The 19329-nt window shown below is 38.3% G+C and overlaps 1 protein-coding gene and 1 pseudogene across 3 annotated transcripts; one reads left to right on the plus strand and one right to left on the minus strand.

Annotated features, from left to right (window-relative positions):
* The first annotated feature begins 2450 nt into the window (after positions 1 to 2450).
* Positions 2451 to 8458, plus strand: LOC127755255 (uncharacterized; annotated as a pseudogene).
* Positions 8459 to 8823: 365 nt separating this feature from the next.
* Positions 8824 to 12797, minus strand: LOC127754179 (uncharacterized). Of its 3 annotated transcripts, none has more exons than XM_052279657.1 (6): positions 11717 to 12256; positions 10736 to 10855; positions 10474 to 10536; positions 9878 to 10205; positions 9561 to 9765; positions 8824 to 9485 (listed from the first exon to the last, which is right to left on the minus strand). In XM_052279657.1, the coding sequence occupies exons 1-6, from the start codon at positions 11902 to 11904 to the stop codon at positions 9349 to 9351; spliced, it is 1041 nt and encodes a 346-aa protein (XP_052135617.1). In that variant the 5' UTR covers positions 11905 to 12256; the 3' UTR covers positions 8824 to 9348. The 3 variants fall into 3 exon arrangements, with proteins under 3 accessions (XP_052135617.1, XP_052135618.1, XP_052135616.1); XM_052279658.1 differs by lacking the exon at positions 11717 to 12256 and adding an exon at positions 12588 to 12797 and having other exon boundaries at positions 8825 to 9485; positions 10474 to 10566; XM_052279656.1 differs by having other exon boundaries at positions 8825 to 9485; positions 10474 to 10566.
* Positions 12798 to 19329: the final 6532 nt, after the last annotated feature.

Below are 19329 nucleotides of genomic sequence, written 5' to 3' on the forward strand. Positions count from 1 at the left end.
TTTTTTGTTTCGAATTGTATAAGCCGAATTTTAACTCGTATGTTTGCGAAAAGATATATCAAATCATATATTAATATATCTTGATTTTTTAAAAAAAATTTAATAAATTTTTGAAAGACATGCACAAAACGAGAGGATGTCCTCTCGAGGGACGGAAAAAAAATTCCACTTCCTCTCAAATAGTCACTTTTTATGGTGGAAAGTTGGTCAATGTTCCATATGTAAAGTCAACGCACGTCCCCAAATAATTTGGAGATCATAAGCTGCCAAAATTAACTATATGTTTCATGATATTGCTACAGAGTTGGGGTAACAGGAGGGGAAATTAAGCTTGATCAACAGTACTATACGTAGGTACGCCGGACTACGTCTCCGACTCGTAAGTGAGTATATGTCCTGCAAACAGATTACTAATTACTTTCTCCGTTTCACAATGTAAGACTTTCTAGCATTGTTCATAATTTTATAGATGTTAATGAATCTAGTTATATATATGCGTCTAGATTTATTAACATTTATATAATTATAGGTAATGCTAGAAAATCTTACATTGTGAAACGGAGGGAGTAAGAAGGAAGGCGTTAATGTAACTCAGCGCTAGGTAATTAACATCAGGCGCCGCCGACAGCATCGCTCTTCGATCTCTCTAATAAAGTCGTCGATCGTCGAAGCGGCCAGCGATCATGGAGCCGACGCCGCCTCCACCACCTCAGTCAACCTATCATCGCCGGTAATTAAGTAAATATTACATGTTTTATCCTAGATTCGGATGCCCAATTTATGCTAATAATTAATAATAACAACAAATATGATGTCTCTATGTGTAATAATGGTAGATACTCTCATGCTATATTTTTTTTACGTTTTAGACAATGTCACGATTCCAAAACATATCTTTAGCTATGATCTTCTATACCAAAGTATATAAAAAGGGCAAATATTTAATGTATTTTTAGACTAATCTAGCTACTCAATCTATATATTGTGTTTTTAAATATTTTATAAGTTACTCCCCCCATTTCAGGATATAAGACATTTTAACTTTGGTCAAAGTCAAACTACTTTAAGTTTGATCAAGTTTATAGAAAAAAATAGCAATATTTTTAACCCAAGACAAATTTATTATGAAAATATATTTAATAATTAATTTGATGAAACTAATTTAATATGATAAATGTTACTACTTTTTTCTATAAACTTAGTTAAACTTGAAATAGATTGAATTTGACCAAAGTCAAACGTCTTATAGCTTAAAACGAAAAGAGTAATTGATAGTAGAAGTTTTAATTATTTGAATCTAACCTTATCTAAAACGTCAATGTCACAAATTATATATAGAAATGGTGGTTGTACCTGGAAAGATTAATTTTGCTTTCGGTAGCTAAAGGTAGAACGTCAGTTGTGTTTTAAGATCTACTTCAACCTTAGTTTGAAGGAAACTGAATTGGCAAAAAGGATTGATGGCCTGAGTTATATAGTCAAATTGATAGGGCAGGGGAAGCATCGATCGGTGATGTGATAGTGGAGGTTCATTGCTCCATCGGCCAGGATTTACATTCTGGTACGGCTACCAGTAGAAATTTAATGAGATTAAGGATGCCCTGTTGTTTTTTTTTTCTTTTTGAGGCTTTGAGCATTAGAGAACATCTTCGTTGTGAGATACATGTGTAGTGGTGTGTATGGTGTACCTTTGCACTATGTAATCAATAAAGAAAAAGAAATTACCACAGCAGGCAGACTAAGCACTTGCCAAAGGGCCATCGTTTCCTCTATTCATCATCAGCTGCTGTTGAAATTTAAACATTAAAACTTAATTTTGAAGTTTTTTAATCAAAAATTATTTTTCAGCATTAGCATTTAAGTTGATAAAAACTTATATACAAGAGTTTTACCTACGAATTACTATTATTTTGGTAATACGTTATATGGCGTATTATCTGTATTTGGTCAAACAATGAGGGCCAAAATCATCCCATATCAAATAAAAAGTAATGCAATTTTACACGAGAGCACATGACAAGGTTCATCCGACCTACTTTACTCTCTTCATTCTAATATATAGCAACTATGAATAGAATAGTAGTACCTTATATTGACATACCGTCGGAGTATGTAGCAACTTGCAATGAATGGATAAGTATGTAGCAACTTGCAATGAATCGATGTACTCCGTACCTTATATTCAGATTTAGGCTGTGTTTAGTTCACGCTAAAATTGAAAGTTTGGTTGAAATTGGAACGATGTGACGGAAAACTTTGAAGTTTATTATGTGTGTAGAAAAGTTTCGATGGGATAGAAAAGTTGGAAGTTTGAAGAAAAACTTTGGATATAAACATTGTGTTAGGTTCCTGTGTGGGAGAAGTAATCGTAGACGGGACCAAAAACAAAAACCTGAATCCGGCTGAGCCCTAAAACCAAAAATTTCCCCAACAATTTTACTCGCGCGGGGCTCGTCGTCGCCATGGACGGCGGCCGAGCTGGCCGGGGCCGGGGAGACGTGCCCTTCGCCGGCCGTTCCCCTCGCCCCCGTCGACCTGTCCGTCGGGGAACCAGATACCCTGTTTCTTCTTCTTCTTCTTCTTCTTCTTATTCTTCCCTGGAAGGATGAGAAGGGCGTAGCGAGGAAGATCGACCTCGTCGGAGGATCATCCGCCTCGTCCGTCCAGATCTAGCAGCTTGGTGAGCTTAGCTCCTCCCTCCCTTTCCCCTTTCCAGAGCCACCCCCACACAAACACAGTACAAAAAGAGCCTAATTCTGGGTAAAAATGTTGAGGATTTACCTACAGGTTGTTTCCGTAGAAAGGAACCATTGTTGATCGACTCGCCATATGTTCCCTCCTGCTATGCCCTCTCGGCTCCAGCAGCCGTCTTATCTATCGATCTTCACCTAATTGCGTTGCAATGTTCAACAAATTTCACATGCATTTTTCTATGCAGAATTTCTTTTTATACCCAAAGTTTTTTTTTTGCCGGGTCGGCCAAATTGGCCAACCAATTTCATTAAGATTGGGAGGAAATTTTATACCCAAAGTCTACTAGGACTCCATGCTTCGGCTGCATGCTTCTATTATCGATCTTCACCTAATTGCGTTGCAATGTTCAACAAATTTCACATGCATGTTTCTATGCAAATTTTTTTTTTCTATGCAAAATTTCTTTTTATACTAAAGTCTACTAGGACTCCATGCTTATGTTAAAGCATAGTGGGAGTGCGGCTGCATCATGCTTCTACTCAGAGGATGGGAATTAGATAGTCATCACCAGTCTCCCTCCTTTTGTCCACTGTCTGTCAAACACTCAATAGGCAGAATACTGTTTCTAAGTAGTAACGTGCCACCGGAGGGGAAGGTTTTTTAGTTTTCAAAGACAATTTACATCCTCCACAAATATTTCTGAGTTGAACAAATCAAATCTTTTGTGGCTGAGTGGTGGTTTTTGGGTTCATTACTGTTTGGAGGTGTTTGTGAGAGCCAACAAGCTTTTTACAGTCCCCTCCTTGTAAACAAACCAAGAACCATCTCTAGCCACAGAAAAATTGTAAAACAGGATATATATGTATGGTCATTTAAAATTCACCAGAAACTGTAACCTTTGCAGGATCCCCGGATGTGCATCAGCTGATCGTAGGCCTCGTGTTCGGCAAAGTGTACTTTATTCAGACCGCCACAAACGGTCCCAAGGAAGACGAGGACAAGTGCAATCTAAAACCAAATCACTGTATGTTTTCAATTAAAAAAAACATCGTCGCTTTTCCTTTTAGTCATTGTTTGAAAATACCTCCATTATGTCCACTCGACATAATTTGTTCAGGGATGAGAAGAATGTAAGCGAGGTGAGTAGTGAGCTTGGCACTACAACTGCAGACATTCCAAAATTCAAGGCACTGATGATAAATGACTCACTCTCTAGGCTTGACTCAACTGAGAGGTATGATCATTTCTCTTTTTCTGATTGACTCTCGGCATTTATTCAACTGATGGGTCATGCCTTTTCTTATTTAAATGCTGGTGTCTTTATTGGAGTTCCTAGGTCATCCTTGGATGTGTTCTGCAGAATTCTCAATGTGCACCAAAGGGTTAGAAATCTGAGTTATGTTAGGACAAATCACGGTACTTTTTTTTTTTTTTTTTGCAATTCCTCAATCCTTATGAGTATCTTGGTCTAGCTTAATCTAATGAATGTAACAAGACTTGTAAGCAACTAGTCCACTACCAAGCAAAATTGCTAGAGGAGTCAAGGGTCACATGGTGGAGAGACAGTATATGGATGGAAAAGATATTTAATTCATCACTAACTTTTTTAGCAGGGCTCATGACTAACTTCATAAAAGTAGTTGACGGTGATTTCTATCAAATAAACTATTACATAACTAATGATTGAATTAACTAACAGCTGATTGAGTGGTTTTATGGTATGATGTAGGTCCAATGAGTCTACTTATGATGCTGGCACTCCTGGCAGCAACCAAGTGACCTCAAAATTTGTTAAGGACAAGCCCAAAGATGATTCAGATGATGTGTAAGTATGCTTTTACCGTTATTTGATTCAAATTATAAGGCCAGATCTCTGTTGCCTGCATCTTAGGTGTGCGTGAGAGGCTGAGAGCTAGTGAGGGTGCTTTCAGATTCGCTGTCCAATTTCCTCCAAGGGTGCAAATGTATGGGGACGCGCTGTTGTTCTCAGTCACTTGTAGCAGATTTAGTCGTTTGAATGCCTCGTTTCTAGTCCTAATATTCTTTGTTATACTTGAAAGATGATTATAGTTTGTTTCTCTGTCCAATCAAATGAAGGCTCTGAAATTCTATTAAAAAAGACTTGCTGCTGGATAAAGTCCAAATGGCATTGATAGTAAACACTGATGATCACTCCTGGCTGTTGCTGTTCACTGAGTATCTGTAGATTATTTTTGCACTAGAGAAATAAATTCACTTTGCCTTCATAACCTTTAGATGTATAATTTATTACTTTCTTTTAACCATATGAGCACACTTTTATTCAGGGAGGAGTGTCTGCGCCAACTACAGGAATACTACTCTAAAGGGCATGTCCATACCAGCATCGAGGATGCTTGGAATGAAGTTGTAGCTTATGAGCATGTTGCTTTAACCGCCCTAGCTCTTGAGTGGGGTATGGAACCACCACCGGATCCCTTCCAGAAGCTAAAGTCTTCACTAGTTGATCAGGAAGCCCAGACACTTCGGGCACCACAGCAGACTTCTGATGCTGCTCAGCATAACATAATGTCATGCAAGGAGGAACCGTCTCAGCAAATTTTGCCCGTTCATCAACCAAGGTAAAGCTCCAATTATTTTTCCTTGATTGGCTTGCTAATAGTTAGCATTGTTTATACTTATTGGAGATTTTTCAATTCTTGTTAAATATTCAATACTCTGATAAGAAGTTAAGAACCACCTTTGAAGTAGATTTTTCAATTTTTCCTTGGAGTAGATTTGAAGTTAACAGATAACCTGATAAGAACCACCTTTCAATGATGGTACACAGCCCATCTTTAGTTCCTTAACCAATCTCTTAAATGCTCTCTCTCTCTCTCTCTCTCTCTCTCTCTCTCTCTCTCTCTCTCTCTCTCTCTCTCTCTCTCTCATAAGTTGGAACTTGGAACTGCACTTGGTGTTCTCTTTCTGATTTTCTTATCTGAGGTACTCCTTTAGTGGTTAAGTTACCTTTTTGTAAGTTAACTATCAAACAGTCAAATCCAGTGTTATATACTTAACTGGTCGAAGTAGAGAGTACTCCCATTAGGACCATGTTATTATACAGTTGGAATACCAGCTATTTCACAAGTATATTAATGAAACAAGTTATTGCCACTGCAAACATGATTGTTGAACTTTAGTGGGTAGGTATGTCTGACGAATTAATTATTATCCTGGTGTAAATTGGTTAGTATCCTGGTGTAAATTGGTAATCTTCATATCATGTCATGAGTTTACACAGACCAGACATACCTAGCTAGGAATAAAATCTGTTCAATTTATTTTTAATTCTTATTGAGCAGTATTTTGGTATGCTATCAAAACTTTGTTTCCAATTCTTCATAGACACCTGATTCTGAGCTGCTGGTTTCATTCACTACTAGTAGTTATATTATTGGTAGCATATAAAGAAGCCTGTATTTACAGTACGTAGATACCAAAAGGACATCCTTCTACAAGGTTAATAATAAGAAGCCTCTTTACTTTTAGCATAATCTGTGGAAGAGAGAAAAGGTAGTATTGAACCAGTAACCAATTCAAAGACAACGAAATTTCTAAAAAAGATATGTTTCTCTAATTGATATCAGTTCAACTCTAGGCCAAACTCTCCTCTAGGCCAAACTCTCTTTCAGTTCCAGCCTTCCAGGCCATCACTACCAGTTTCTCTTTTATGGTGTTTATTCGTTATAGCATACTAGGTACATTCGAGTTGATCTAGTCCATTACAATATGCAATTGACCTGATCAGGGGCGGGCCCAGGATTTTCAACTTGGGTATTCGAAATTAGAAGAGATAGAAAAAAATTTTCAACCCAAAGTCTATTAGTTGTATAATATATAACGGTGTAAACATGATTTATAAAGTCATAGATGGATGGATAAAATTGATCATAAATTGAATGTGTTAAGCATATTAGAGTACAATACTATACTATTAATTGACAAAACATATCAAATTTATAAGCATACAAAATGGCAAAATGATAAGAAATCCTACAGGCTGATTCAACTATGAATTAAATCCTAAATTCCTAATCTCCTGTATTCCTAATCCAAAGTTCTACTTCCTAACCATCTAGCCATCTAGGCGACTAGCCAATTAGCCATGAATGGAAGCCGGTGGAGGTGGACTGGAGTAGTGGACTGGAGCGCATGAGCGGTCACGGTCAGCGCCAAAGCAGCCTAGCACGACAGTCAGGCACGCGGCACGCGGCGGCGGAGGGCCGGCGGTGGTTGGAGCCTGGTCGGAGATGCGGGGCCGTGGGGGGATGCGCCGCGCGCAGCTGGAGGGCACCTGGACCTGGAGACGCGGCGGAGGCGACGCGGGGGATGCGCCGGGCGGGTGGCGCCGGCGCGCCGCTGCGGGCCGGCAGTGGGGCGCAGCGCGCAGGCCGCAGGGCGACCGGCGAGGCGGCAACGTCACCTGGCGGCTGGATCGTGAGACGGCTCCGTGCGCCGTCACGGTCAGGGAAACCGGAGGGTGAGATTGGGGGAGGGGAGAGGTTAGGGGTACCTTTCCTTTTTGCTGATTTGGGCTATTGCCTATTGGGCCAATGGGCCGAGGAGAGGAGGGATATGAATGGTGCTAAGTCGGGCTTCTCTGAAGAATTGAAGAAACAAGTCTATTTTGCATACTTTTCCATATACATATGAAACATATATTACATATATGAATTTTTTGTTCAAAAATCTTGGGTATTCAACTGAATACCCATGAATCATGGTGGGCCCGCCCCTGCTGCAAACTATCTCTAAAGCGATATCATGTTCTGGTATAATTTGTAGATACTAAAAGAAGATCTTAAATAGGTTGCTTGAATCTAGTTTCAAGAGTAATGCTACTGAACTCTATAGAAATGTCTTAATATTGATAAACATAACCTAATCTGCAACTGAATTAATTTGTAAATACAGGACCGAGGTTTCTATAGAAGAAATTGTTGAGAGTGGGAAAAAATGGATGGGCGAGGAGGTGATGGTGGCTTTCAAGAAATGTATTGAAGGAAAAGCTGATCTTGCGGTTTGTATAACTCTATCGCTCATTATTATTCAAATTTCAAGTATGATTTTACTTTTTTTTTTCTTGAACACAACTATGGTTTTACTTACTGAGTGTTCTCTTTTAGGGACATCAATATCACCTTGAACTTTGCCACCAGTGTTTCCATGTGGAAAGCTATTTCCAAAATTTCCACCATTATAATTTTAATGTCAAGATAAAAAAGCATGATTCAGATGAGTGGTCTGAGTCAATGTATTTTGCTGAAGTAAAGATGATATTCAAGAGAAAATATTACTTCTGCTGTCCCTTGGAACCACGTGAGAATGGTATTGTTTCTTGTCAAAAGGAATTAAATATTAGAACATGTAACAATATACGAAGTTCTCTCATGCAATTTGTCTGGGTTATGTTTTTTTTTTTTTTCTATCAGGTCACTGTTATGCATGCAGAAACCAAGGAATGGATGACCTGAGGCATCCAGCTACAGGTGGATTTGAGATGGGCTCACCTGACACTGTATTTCCTTACATGTATACCAGTGACTGAGCTCGTGTTACCAAAAAAGATGTGTATATGGATGATGGTTTGGAGTAATCACTTAGATTATCATGATATGTTGGATGCTGACATAGTTTGTTTTCAGCAGCACTATTTCGCTCACAACACTTGTTGTAGTACTGAAGTCTAAAATATTGTGCAACTCGTTTGTCTGACAGTATTGTGATGAAATTGGTATGCATGGTTGAACATCCAATCTTCTCCTTCAGGTGCGAACGCTTGCCATGGGTGCTTGGTACTGCACGTGCACACGTGGATTCTTTTAGAAATAATACTAATAACTTTTAATGAAAAATTATGAAAATATAGCATTGTTAGCTGAAATCTTAAATTTAGTATCCTATCGAACAACTAAAATTCTAACGGGTGTTGATCATATTTTATTTCAGTGCTTTATGATGCATGTACGGAACAGAGTAAATATCTCATCTCATGTGATAGATTCATAGCTAATCATATGGAGGCCGTTCGTTATATACCCCCTTCATCTCAAAATAACTTAAGATGGTCACATCCCTATCCTAGATTGAGTTATTTTGGGATGGAGTACTTATGTACCCAGTCGAACATACTCTACTGGCGAAGGTTCGATCGCCGAGCTTCTTTTACCCTCAAAATTGGTTTTGGGAATGAAATAGGAGTATTGTTGGTGATGCTATGATAGCTCGCCTCACTGCATTTCTCATGCGTGCTCTGCTTGCAACCGGCGACCATATACGCCAAACATCAATACTTACTAGTAGTGGCTACACACGCATCAACCATGCATGCATGAGTTTGAAAGTGAACAAGTTAGCATTCACAAATTTGCGAGTTACATAAATATAGATAGAAACAAGATCTACTAACTCTTGCATCGACTACCGATCACAACTACAGAGTTCAGCATTCACAAACGAGATCAATAATAATACGTATATAGTTTTCAGCCCATGCTCATGCTGACACGAGATGTAGCATGCAAAGACACGTTCCACCCTTGATTAATTGGTTCAGTCTAGGGATCGAGCCGATTAATCGAGTCTAAAATGCATTACACACTGGAGATAAATCGGCGTCAGCTCCATCGATGATCAGAGCCACGCTTCATCCTCAGAGCCACTCGAGTATGTGTAGGGGAACACTTGAGTTGGAAAGCCTCGATCAAACACGCCGACTATTGGATGCTTCAAATTCTCCATCCCTTGGTTCTTACATGCATAACAATTGCCTACAAAAGAGAAAACATATTAAAACCAATAATTTTGTAGTGGATATTTAAGTCGTATCACAGGTATTCTCATACCATCTTCATTGGGCTCTAAAGGAGAGCAGAAGTAAATTTTATGGCCCAATAATTCCTTCACTTCGGCAAAATATAGCACCGACGTCCAATCAGTTGAACAGGGCGCCTTCATCTTGACAGTGAAGTTGAAGTGATGAAAAATCTTATAATAATGTTCCACGTTAAAGCACTGATGTAGCAGCTCATCAAATTGGTAATCATATTCCTAGAAACAACGTTAGCTGATGTGGTTATTACAAGCTTTATAAAATGTACAAACAATTACTAGAAATCAGAGTAGTCAAACCTTGAGAGAGAGAGAGAAATAGAGTTCGAACCTTAAGATCATCTCTTCTTGTAATATACTTTTCAAATGCTACCATCACCTCCTCATTCATCCACTTTTTTCCGTTCTGAGTGATTTCTTCAAAAGAAGAGTCATCACATTGTCCTTGTGTCACAACTGACTGGTCATGTTCCGGTTCCAGTGTTGATTGATCTTCAGATTTTTCTAGCAAAAACTGCTCAGAACTTGATTCATCATCACTAAATTCAACCTTAGGCAAAACTACACGCTGACCGGTGCGAAGATATTCAAAAGCTGCTTCCATACTATCAAAGGTATGCTCCTTTAAGTATTCCTCATATTCGCGTATCTCCTCTGACCTAAGTAATCAAAATTGTAACCATATCGTTAGTGAAACAAACTAGTGTAAACCTTTGTGCTGCGAGAGGACTTTCTTTGTCATATTTTGGTCATGTCAATTGTGATTTAGCGACAAACTATTATTTCCTCAATTACTGTAATGCAAACTATAATATAATTGAATTGCAAGACAAATAAAAATCTTAGTTAAGAAAAATAAAAAGACTGACTATCAAATATTAAAAATGGTCATATACATCAAATAAAAATTGGTTGCAAAACACTTACAGCGAAGGCGAAACAGCTTCCTCAAGTGCTGCTGGCTGTGCAAATGTAGAATCAAGTCCATCACTGCCCGTGTTGCCAACATGCACCACGACACTAGGCCATATCAATTATACCCATGCAGCTAGTCAATACAATTTGAAGTAAAAGAACTAGATGCATGGAAACTATTATGGAAACAACTAAACTAATGCTGAAACATTATACCACATAAATAATGGTCCTACTCATCATTTGAAAGAAAGAAATAAGATAATGATTGTACCAATCAGTTGAACCAGATGCATGTGGTGAGTCATCCAGTGACAGTGCCTCAACTTTTGACAGATCTTTACTTGTAGGGCCAAGTTCACTGCTACTCACATCATCGTCACGCTCCTTAACCCTGGTCAAGACATATACGACAGCAAAGCATGGCCATTAGTCAGTGACAACTATAGTGGAGATACTTTAACAGAGAAATGCTGCACATAAGATGGTCACTGTCGCTATAAATTTAACCATTCATACATCTTATAATTTGCTTCATCATAAGGACATAGCATCGCCGTTTAACAAAAAAATATCCGACTTTAATCCAATTTACCAAACAAAAAAAAGGCCTTGCATGACTCAATTTTAACAAAAGATTAAAATAAATTAGCAGAACCGCAAATGAACCTTATAATGTACTGAAAACTCTATTTTAGGAGCTGGAATAAACGAGGTAGCTGTTGCTGGTTCATTCCAAGAGCTTGGTTGAGAGAAATTATTCATCGACTGGGATTGTGATAGTATTGTAGTTCCCCGCAAAGGTTTCTCTTTTTTTAACAGCAAACAGCAGCACGGATGAGGGAATGAGTAGGTTGAGAAGAGGGGAAGCTCACTCAGACTGAATGCAGAGAGGAATTTGGCTTGCTGGAACCAAGATTCATGTTGTCGACAGCATGCCAGGTCTGCAGGGGTGGGGTCGCATGGGGGGACAGATCCAGCCAAGATTCATCCTATGGAGAATCGGTTCTTACAGAAAGCCTATTCGGTAGTATTAACACAGAAATACTCTGCTAGGTTCATGGTGGGTTTTGGGTCAGGTGCCTTGTGTAGCAATTGCAAAGGCAGAACCGCAGAAGTGAAAGCATATGCAGTGATTAGTGGACAGAGCAATGCAAATCAACTGGGATTCTCAGATTTCTAACCATGATCATGGGTGCACATTGAGATAACTAAAATGAGAAAGGGAAAAAAAATAATTACTAGTGGAACTTACGGTAAGGTTGGTGATTGTTCTCCTCCTCTTTTCTGTCCAGATCGCCGTTTGCGCTGTGAGTAGAGAGCACTCTGTTGAATATAAGCTATGTTCCAGTTCCCCTGCGAACGTTGTAGGATTATAATGTAAACTTTGACCGAAAGCACATATATTGTGAGAGAAAAAAAGAGACTGGGTTTTATGTACATTCTTTTTCTAACAAGGCAGCATTAGTTTCAAGGGCTTGTTGTCAACACAAAATAAAGCGAGAGAAAAAAAAACACAGTAGAAATACAACTTATTATGGACATATTTACAGCACCTTCCCAGCCAGGTCAGAAAATCACTCACCGGACTACTGAAGAACACCCCTAAATTTACACTATGAGAAGCTCTCAGTGCCCAGGAACAGCTCGCAGCAATTGTACCGCATAGCTGAAGTATGCTGGTAGATCAAGAGGCCATAAATATGGTTCTTTTACGGTAATAACATGAAAAACCACCATTGCGCAGCACAGCAGCATTCCTCTAATATTTTACAGAAGTTAGCTTTGTCCCCCCCCCCCCCCCCCCCCCTCTGCTGTGTGTGTGACTGAGTTTGTGTGTTGGGTGGTGGAGGCTTTAAATAAATATAAGCAGAGACTTGTGAATAGAAACATGTTGAATCTTGCACTTTCGATTGCAAAGGCCCAAGTAATGGGCAGAATATTATGCTATGACAGGGCCAATTAGGTTGAGTATCAGACAAGACCGCTGCTGGTCGATCAAGAGCCCAAAAAAATTGGTCCGTTAGATAAAATAGCATGTAAATCGCCCTTCCACAGAAAAACTCCTCTAAATTTTACCCAGAATTAGGGAAAGGAGAAAGGGAATAGGGAGGAGCTTAGCTCACCAGGTTTGGTCATGAATGCTATAATAATCCAGGACAGGAGGAGAAGAAGAAGAAACAGGGTGTTGGGTTCCCCTACGGCCAGGTCGACGGCGAGTGGAACGGTCTCCCCGTCCCCGGCCAGCTCGGCCGCCGCCGGCTTCGCCGTCCATGGCGAAAGCGAGAGTTGGGGAATTTTGGTTTTAGGGTTCTTTCACTCCTCAGCTGCCTACCTCTTCTCCTACTGATGGACTGATGATTGAGGTTTGGTCCCTCAGGAAAAAAAAAAAGGAGAGAGGGGAGAGACTTCTGTAATACTAGTCGTTTTATTCGTAAATTTTTTAGAAATATAAAAATATTTATGTCATGTTTTTTTATCAATATTTGACCATTCGTTTTATTCATAATTTTTTATGAATATAAAAACATTTATGTCGTGTTTAAATAATATTTGATGATAATTCTAGTAATAATAAAATAAATGATAATTACATAATTTTTTTAATAAGATTAATGGTCAAACCTTGGCTAAAATATTAACGGCGTCATACATTATTGTAACATCAAACAAAAAGGTCCTGTTGGTTGGGCACACTTCAAATTCGAACATAGTAACACAAAAGTAGTTTATATTTAATATTTATATTATATAATCGTATTTTTCATGGTTTAAATACTATTGTAATATGGTAAAAATAGACTACGATAAAATAACCCAAAAAATCAATTCTAAATTAATTTTCAAAATGACATACATCGTGAATGCTTACTTTAATTGGGATTATTTCATTTCTTTTTAAATATGGCATGTAGCTAGGTTGAATACACGTGGCGAGCAACAAAAGATAATTCCAGAATTAAAGACCTTGACGCTTGTATCAACTGTTAGCGGTCGTATTGAGCTTACGTTGAGGAATAAAAATAAGGGTATTTCATCAAACTCCATAAAGGTGCAAGTACAAAATCACAGAGATCTTAATAACCCTATATATTACAGTTCTAAAGTTTTACAAAATTACACCGTTAATTATTTTGATATATTCACATATCAAAATTTTAATAAACCATTTTATACGAAGGAATAAAAACCCATAAATTTAATATATAATTGTATAATTTAAAAGTCAAAATAATTATTAGTGAGAAATTTAAGACCATAATATATAGGGTTACGTGTCGCGTGCAAAAAGAAAAAATCACTGTAGTTTGTTGTAAATTGGAGTATCATAGTAGGTGGCTTTATGAAATTAATTAATTAATTTACTCTAATAATATAATTTGAGTTGTAAAATTCATAATTCGCTTATGATTAGTGTACGTAGTACGTTACCTTGCGTCGAGTGCACGTGCACGAGATGAGGAGCCGTTAACTTGTGGCGGCTGCTGGTGGTTACGAGTTGCAGCAGCAGGGCTAACGTGGTCGCCGCCGGCGTGCTCCATGAACCTTGTAGGATCGAACACAAGTAGCAAGTATATCAGAGGAAGGTGAATGATAGATTACGTCAGCAGAAGTCAAATAATTAAATCTTAATAGATCAAAACACCCACCCTAAAAACCAATAGAACACACGTCCGGCGGTCTATCCGACCTACTAGGGTCGGTCTGACCGCAAGGCAATCGGTGGTCTGACCGTCAGATCTAGAAACAGCCTGACAGAGCTTCGGTAAAAATACAATTTCTCTTAAACCAACTGTTGGATCGAGTTGCAAACTTGATAGAATAAACTAAACAAACAAAGGAACAACTCCATCGGAGAGATTTGCAAAATAAACAGTCTAAGAGAAAACACCCTCGAAAGCCAGCTGTCTTAGAATTTCAGTAAATCTGAACTAAACCTAAAACTTAAGCAAATTCAAATCTAACAAGAACCAATCAACGAAACTTTCCAGATCTGATCTATGAAGTATTAGAAAGGTTTTGGATGGATTAACTTAAACAAAATCGTAGCAAAACGAATAATCACAAGTTAATGCCAAAATCAAATATAAACATAAAACCTACGAAACCGGAATAGATCGTCGATGCCTTGATGATTGAATATGATTTTTATTGCTCAAATATATTGTTCGCAAGGTGCAGTCACAGCACCCTTTACAAGTTTCTCACGAAACCCTATCTAATCTCTCAAATTTGGCTTCTAAAATCGATATCAGGAGGCCACCCTCTCCCTTTCTATTTATACCAAAAATCTCTTACTTAAAATAGGAGGAGCTCTACTGGGACTCTAATCTCAGGTACAATTCCCAATTGTAATCCTCTCTCTCTATCCATAACAAACCGAGGTCACAGTCGGACTCTCGACGCCGCCCCACCGCAGCGCGTCCTCCTGCTCTCACTTGGTCTCCACGCGCGGCCACCGGCCTGCGGCTGCTTGCTCCTGCATGAGCCGTCGCTGCCTCTCATCAGTTGGGCCACCAGCCAACCATCAAGCTATACATGCACAGCACCCGTGCATGCATGTCACAGTATCGCACATACTGCATGCTAACACACATGCATATGCACCACGCTACAGTACCACGAGTACTGTAGCAACCAAATACTCCTCCAAATATTATCACCCAGTTTCCTTCGCGAACACCGATGCTTGCACGCACACATCGTGAAGCCTGCTGCGAAGATCTTTCCTACACGACGTCCATCCACCGTGTGCCATCTCGTATCCAACTTCATCACCCGGTATCCTTGACCGTCTAGACCTCAACTCCTATCTGAGTCTAGTCCCGATCCCCACCGTTGACCGAAGTTGACCTCCAAGAATCCTGACTCTAGTCACCTTCTCACATGGTATCCCGACCGCACTAGACCTCTGCTCCACCCTGAGCATAGTCCCGGTCCTCACCATTGACCAAGACTGACCTCAAGTCACACATTAGAAGGATACCATCATCTCAATCGGGCAGTAAACCCCCATCTCAATCGGGCACGGCGTCCGTCACAGGCTAGAAGTCACAAATGTGAAGAGTTATCTCAATCGGGCAAACGGCCGTCACGGATGAATCTATCTCAATCGGACCCTAATTAAAGCCCGTCACCGATAGCTTTGACCCAGACGACCAGTCAAACTATAATCCGTCACGGATGACCTATCTCAATCGGGCCACAACTAACGCCCGTCACAGATGACCCTTATTTGTGACGGGCATCAACTATAGCGCGTCACAGATGAGTCATCTGTGACGGGCATTAACTATAGCCCGTCACAGATGAGTCATCTGTGACGGGCATTAACTATAGCCATTAACTTTTATTTTGGCCATTTTTCTATATAACATTTTTTTGAATCGTTTGAATTTGAATTTGAAAATATGACAACTTCAAACAACATTTTCAAATACTAAATGATATCAACTGAAAAAGTCATCAACAACAAAGTTGAGTAACTCATCAAGATCTAAAATTTTTATTTTGGTCATTTCTTCATACAACAAAGTGATAGTAACATAGTTCACAAAATTGACATATCTCTTATCTGGTTTTATAAACTATAACACATATATGTAAAATTTGTGAATAATATTACTAACATTTCATCGGATGAAGAAATAACAAAAATAAAAGTTTTAGATCTTGATGAGTTATTCAACTTTGTTGTTGATGACTTTTTCAATTGAAATTATTTAGTATTTAAAAATGTTGTTTGAAGTTGTCATATTTTCAAATTCAAATTCAAACTGTTCAAAAAAAAATGTTATATAGAAAAATGACCAAACTAAAAGTTGTAAATCTTGATAAGTTATACAACTTTGTTGTTGACATTTTTTCCATTTGAAATCATTTACTACCCGTAAAATTATTTTGACTTATAAAATGAATTATTATACTGTACTTAATTATTTTGCTATAGTCAACTTACAAATATAAACATTTCATATGAAAAATGGAAAAATAGTCATCGGTGACGGGCTTTAGTTAATGCCCGATAGAGATTAAGTATATAGCCCGTCACTGATGAGTCATCTGTGACAGGCCTAGTTGTTATCTCAAATGGGCCTCAAGTTGTGGCACGTCACGGATGATGGTCATCCGTGACGTGCCACAACTTGAGGCCCGTTTGAGATATGGAATGTTATCTCAATCGGGCCTAAAGTTGGTGCCCGTCACAGATGACCATTATCTGTGACGGGCCGCAACTTTAGGCCGTTTGAGATATGGAATGTTATCTCAATCGGGCCTAAACTACAGCCCGTCACTGGTAGGTGTCATCCGTGGCGAGCTTAAGTTTTATGTCCATCTAACATATCTGTGCGACCATATCTCAATCGGGCACTTTTCGTCCCGATTGAGATGACTATCTTGTGACGGCCCACTATTTCTAAGCATATTAGAGCCCGTCACAGATAGAAGGATCTGTACTAACCTGACACAATCAGACAAAACAACTGTTTCTGAGCACAGATATCACAATCTGACCCATATTAGTCACACGCACTCACACCAACATCCACACATACTCTCAAACTAATTCGTTGATTAAATCATTTGCACAACCAATTGTTCATCACAAATATCAATTATGACAATGATTTCACAAACCTGTCGATCGGAATCAGCTATGTACGATTTTGATTCTTCTTTTCTTACTACTTCTTCTTATTTTTATTATACTAGCAAAAATGCCCGTGCGTTGCAACGGGTGAAAAAATTCTAATGATAATATACGTTTTTCATGAATAATCATGTCAATGGCAATGTTTGTATTTTAATGAGCGGCTTGTTTTTTTACCAACGGTGTTTTTTTCTTGCGCGATTTTCTCAAACCATTCAGAAATGACGCATTTCTTTCTAAAAGTTTTTTTCTAACATGTTTTTTGCTTTTTTATTTACAACGAAAACCATATTTTTCTCCATTTTTTGCTTTTCTTTTCTCGTGTGTTTTTGCCTTTTTTTGCCAATTATTTTCTCGCGTGTTTTCTTTGCTTGTTTTTTTTCAAATGTTCTTTTTTTGCTTTTTTTAAAAACAGGAGAATATAGACGAAATAAAAGCCGTGTAGTAGGTGGCAAAAAATCGATGGATCCTATCCGACTCAGAGCGATTTTTTTAATAGACGGTGTATTTTTCTTGCGCGGTTTTTTGAAACCATTTGTTAAAATGGCGCGTTTTTTCTGACAGTTTTTTCCTCGCATGTTTTATTTTTTAAAAAAGTTACCGACGATGGAAATAATTTTCCTCGTGCGTTTTTTTATTTTTTTTTATGGAAGATGGAAAACCTTTTTAGCGTGTTTTTTTTTGCGCTTTTTCTGACTTTTTTCCACGCGTTTGTTTGAACCGTTTTTATTCTCTCGTGCATTTTTCTATCTTTGAATAGTTAGATTATATTAGAGATAGAGAAGAGATATATATTGATTAGAAATTTCGCCCTTTCCATTTTTTTTCTTGTGTGCATTTTTTATTTTATACGAACAAGCGTTTTATTTTTTACGAACCATTATTTTCGCCACTTTCTTAGGGAATCGGACAAACTTTTTTAGATTTTTTTCGGTTTTTTTCGCCTTCATAGGAATCCGACTTTTTTTCCTGTTTTTAAAGGAATCGAACCTAGCATTTTTTTCACTTTTTTTTTTGCCTTTTATAGGAATCAGATTTTTTTTTTGTTCATAGCTACAGTTTTTTTTGCCACGTAGGGGAAACGGAACTTTTGTTTTGTTGTTGTTTTTTTTTTTTGCAGCTTTCCTTTTTCTCTTTATGCACCTTTTTGCTTTTGTTCTCTCTCTTTTATTATTATTTTTAACAAAAACGGCCTCAAGTACCTTATTGCAAGATTATAGGGACTCAAATGTAAATATAAAAATTACAGGGACTCAAAAGCAAAAGTACAAACCCAAAAATTAAAATCATATAAAAATGGAATGCTCTCGACCTGTAGGTTCCGTTTTATTAAACAGATCTTTAATCCGGCCCATCATTTTGTTTCACCAAGATGTGTGAGATATCACGGTATAGATTAAGAATCGGATCTATAGTCGGACTTTTTTTTCGTTTCTGAGAGGGAATTTTTTACAGACGAAGGAAACATCTTTTATTATTTTTTAAGTAGTAGAGACAGAGATAGAGATAAAGATTTTTTTTCACTTTTTGACACGGAATCGGATTATTTTTTCGCCCTTTTTTTAAACGGACAGTTACGGTTTTCTTTCTCGCTCGTCCGGTTTTTTCGCTCGTCCGTTTTTTTTCGGGCGGTTTTTTTGTCGCCTTTTTTTTCACGGAATCGGACTTTTTTTCCCTTTTTTACGGACAGTTACGGTTTTTTTCTTTCGGTTTTTTCTGCCGGTTTTTTGCCGCCCTTTTTTTTTCATGGAATCGAAATTTTTTTTCGCCTGACAGTTACGGTTTTTTTGCCCGGTTTTTTTCCTCGCTCTCCTGGTTTTTTTTCGTCGGTTTTTTTTTACGGACGATGGAAGCATCTCTTATTTTTTAAGTAGTAGAGATAGAGAAGAGATTAATTATTATCGATCGGCACGGATCGATATAAATATCATATCTGAGCAACAAGGTTGTCGGATTTGATTTCAATTCGGTTCGGGGAGCAGTAGGTTTGATCTGATCTTTCATGGGGAAAAAGAGGTCACTATTTCCATTCAGAATCGGATTTGATTTAATTCCAAGATAAACAAAGCCAGCCTGTACGTATCAACTTATGTATCCCACAGATCGTTACTATACTCAACTCTGAATCAGGTCAGACCAACATCAACCTTGGAACAATTAAACTCCACGATTTCCAGCAAGAAAAATGTTAGTTTCCTAGTTCAAGATTCTCACAC

The sequence above is a fragment of the Oryza glaberrima genome, chromosome 11 (assembly GCF_000147395.1).
Source record: "Oryza glaberrima chromosome 11, OglaRS2, whole genome shotgun sequence".
Taxonomy (NCBI): domain Eukaryota; kingdom Viridiplantae; phylum Streptophyta; class Magnoliopsida; order Poales; family Poaceae; genus Oryza; species Oryza glaberrima.

Bases quoted from the DNA above. Each gene is read 5' to 3' on its own strand.
- LOC127754179 (XM_052279656.1), bottom strand. From the start codon at position 11,904: ATGTACATAAAACCCAGTCTCTTTTTTTCTCTCACAATATATGTGCTT. The intron at 10,567-10,735 runs GTACAATCATTA...GATATGGCCTAG, and splicing joins GCATCTGGTTCAACTGATTG to TGTCGTGGTGCATGTTGGCA. The intron at 9,766-9,877 runs GTTCGAACTCTA...CGTTGTTTCTAG, and splicing joins CAAGAAGAGATGATCTTAAG to GAATATGATTACCAATTTGA.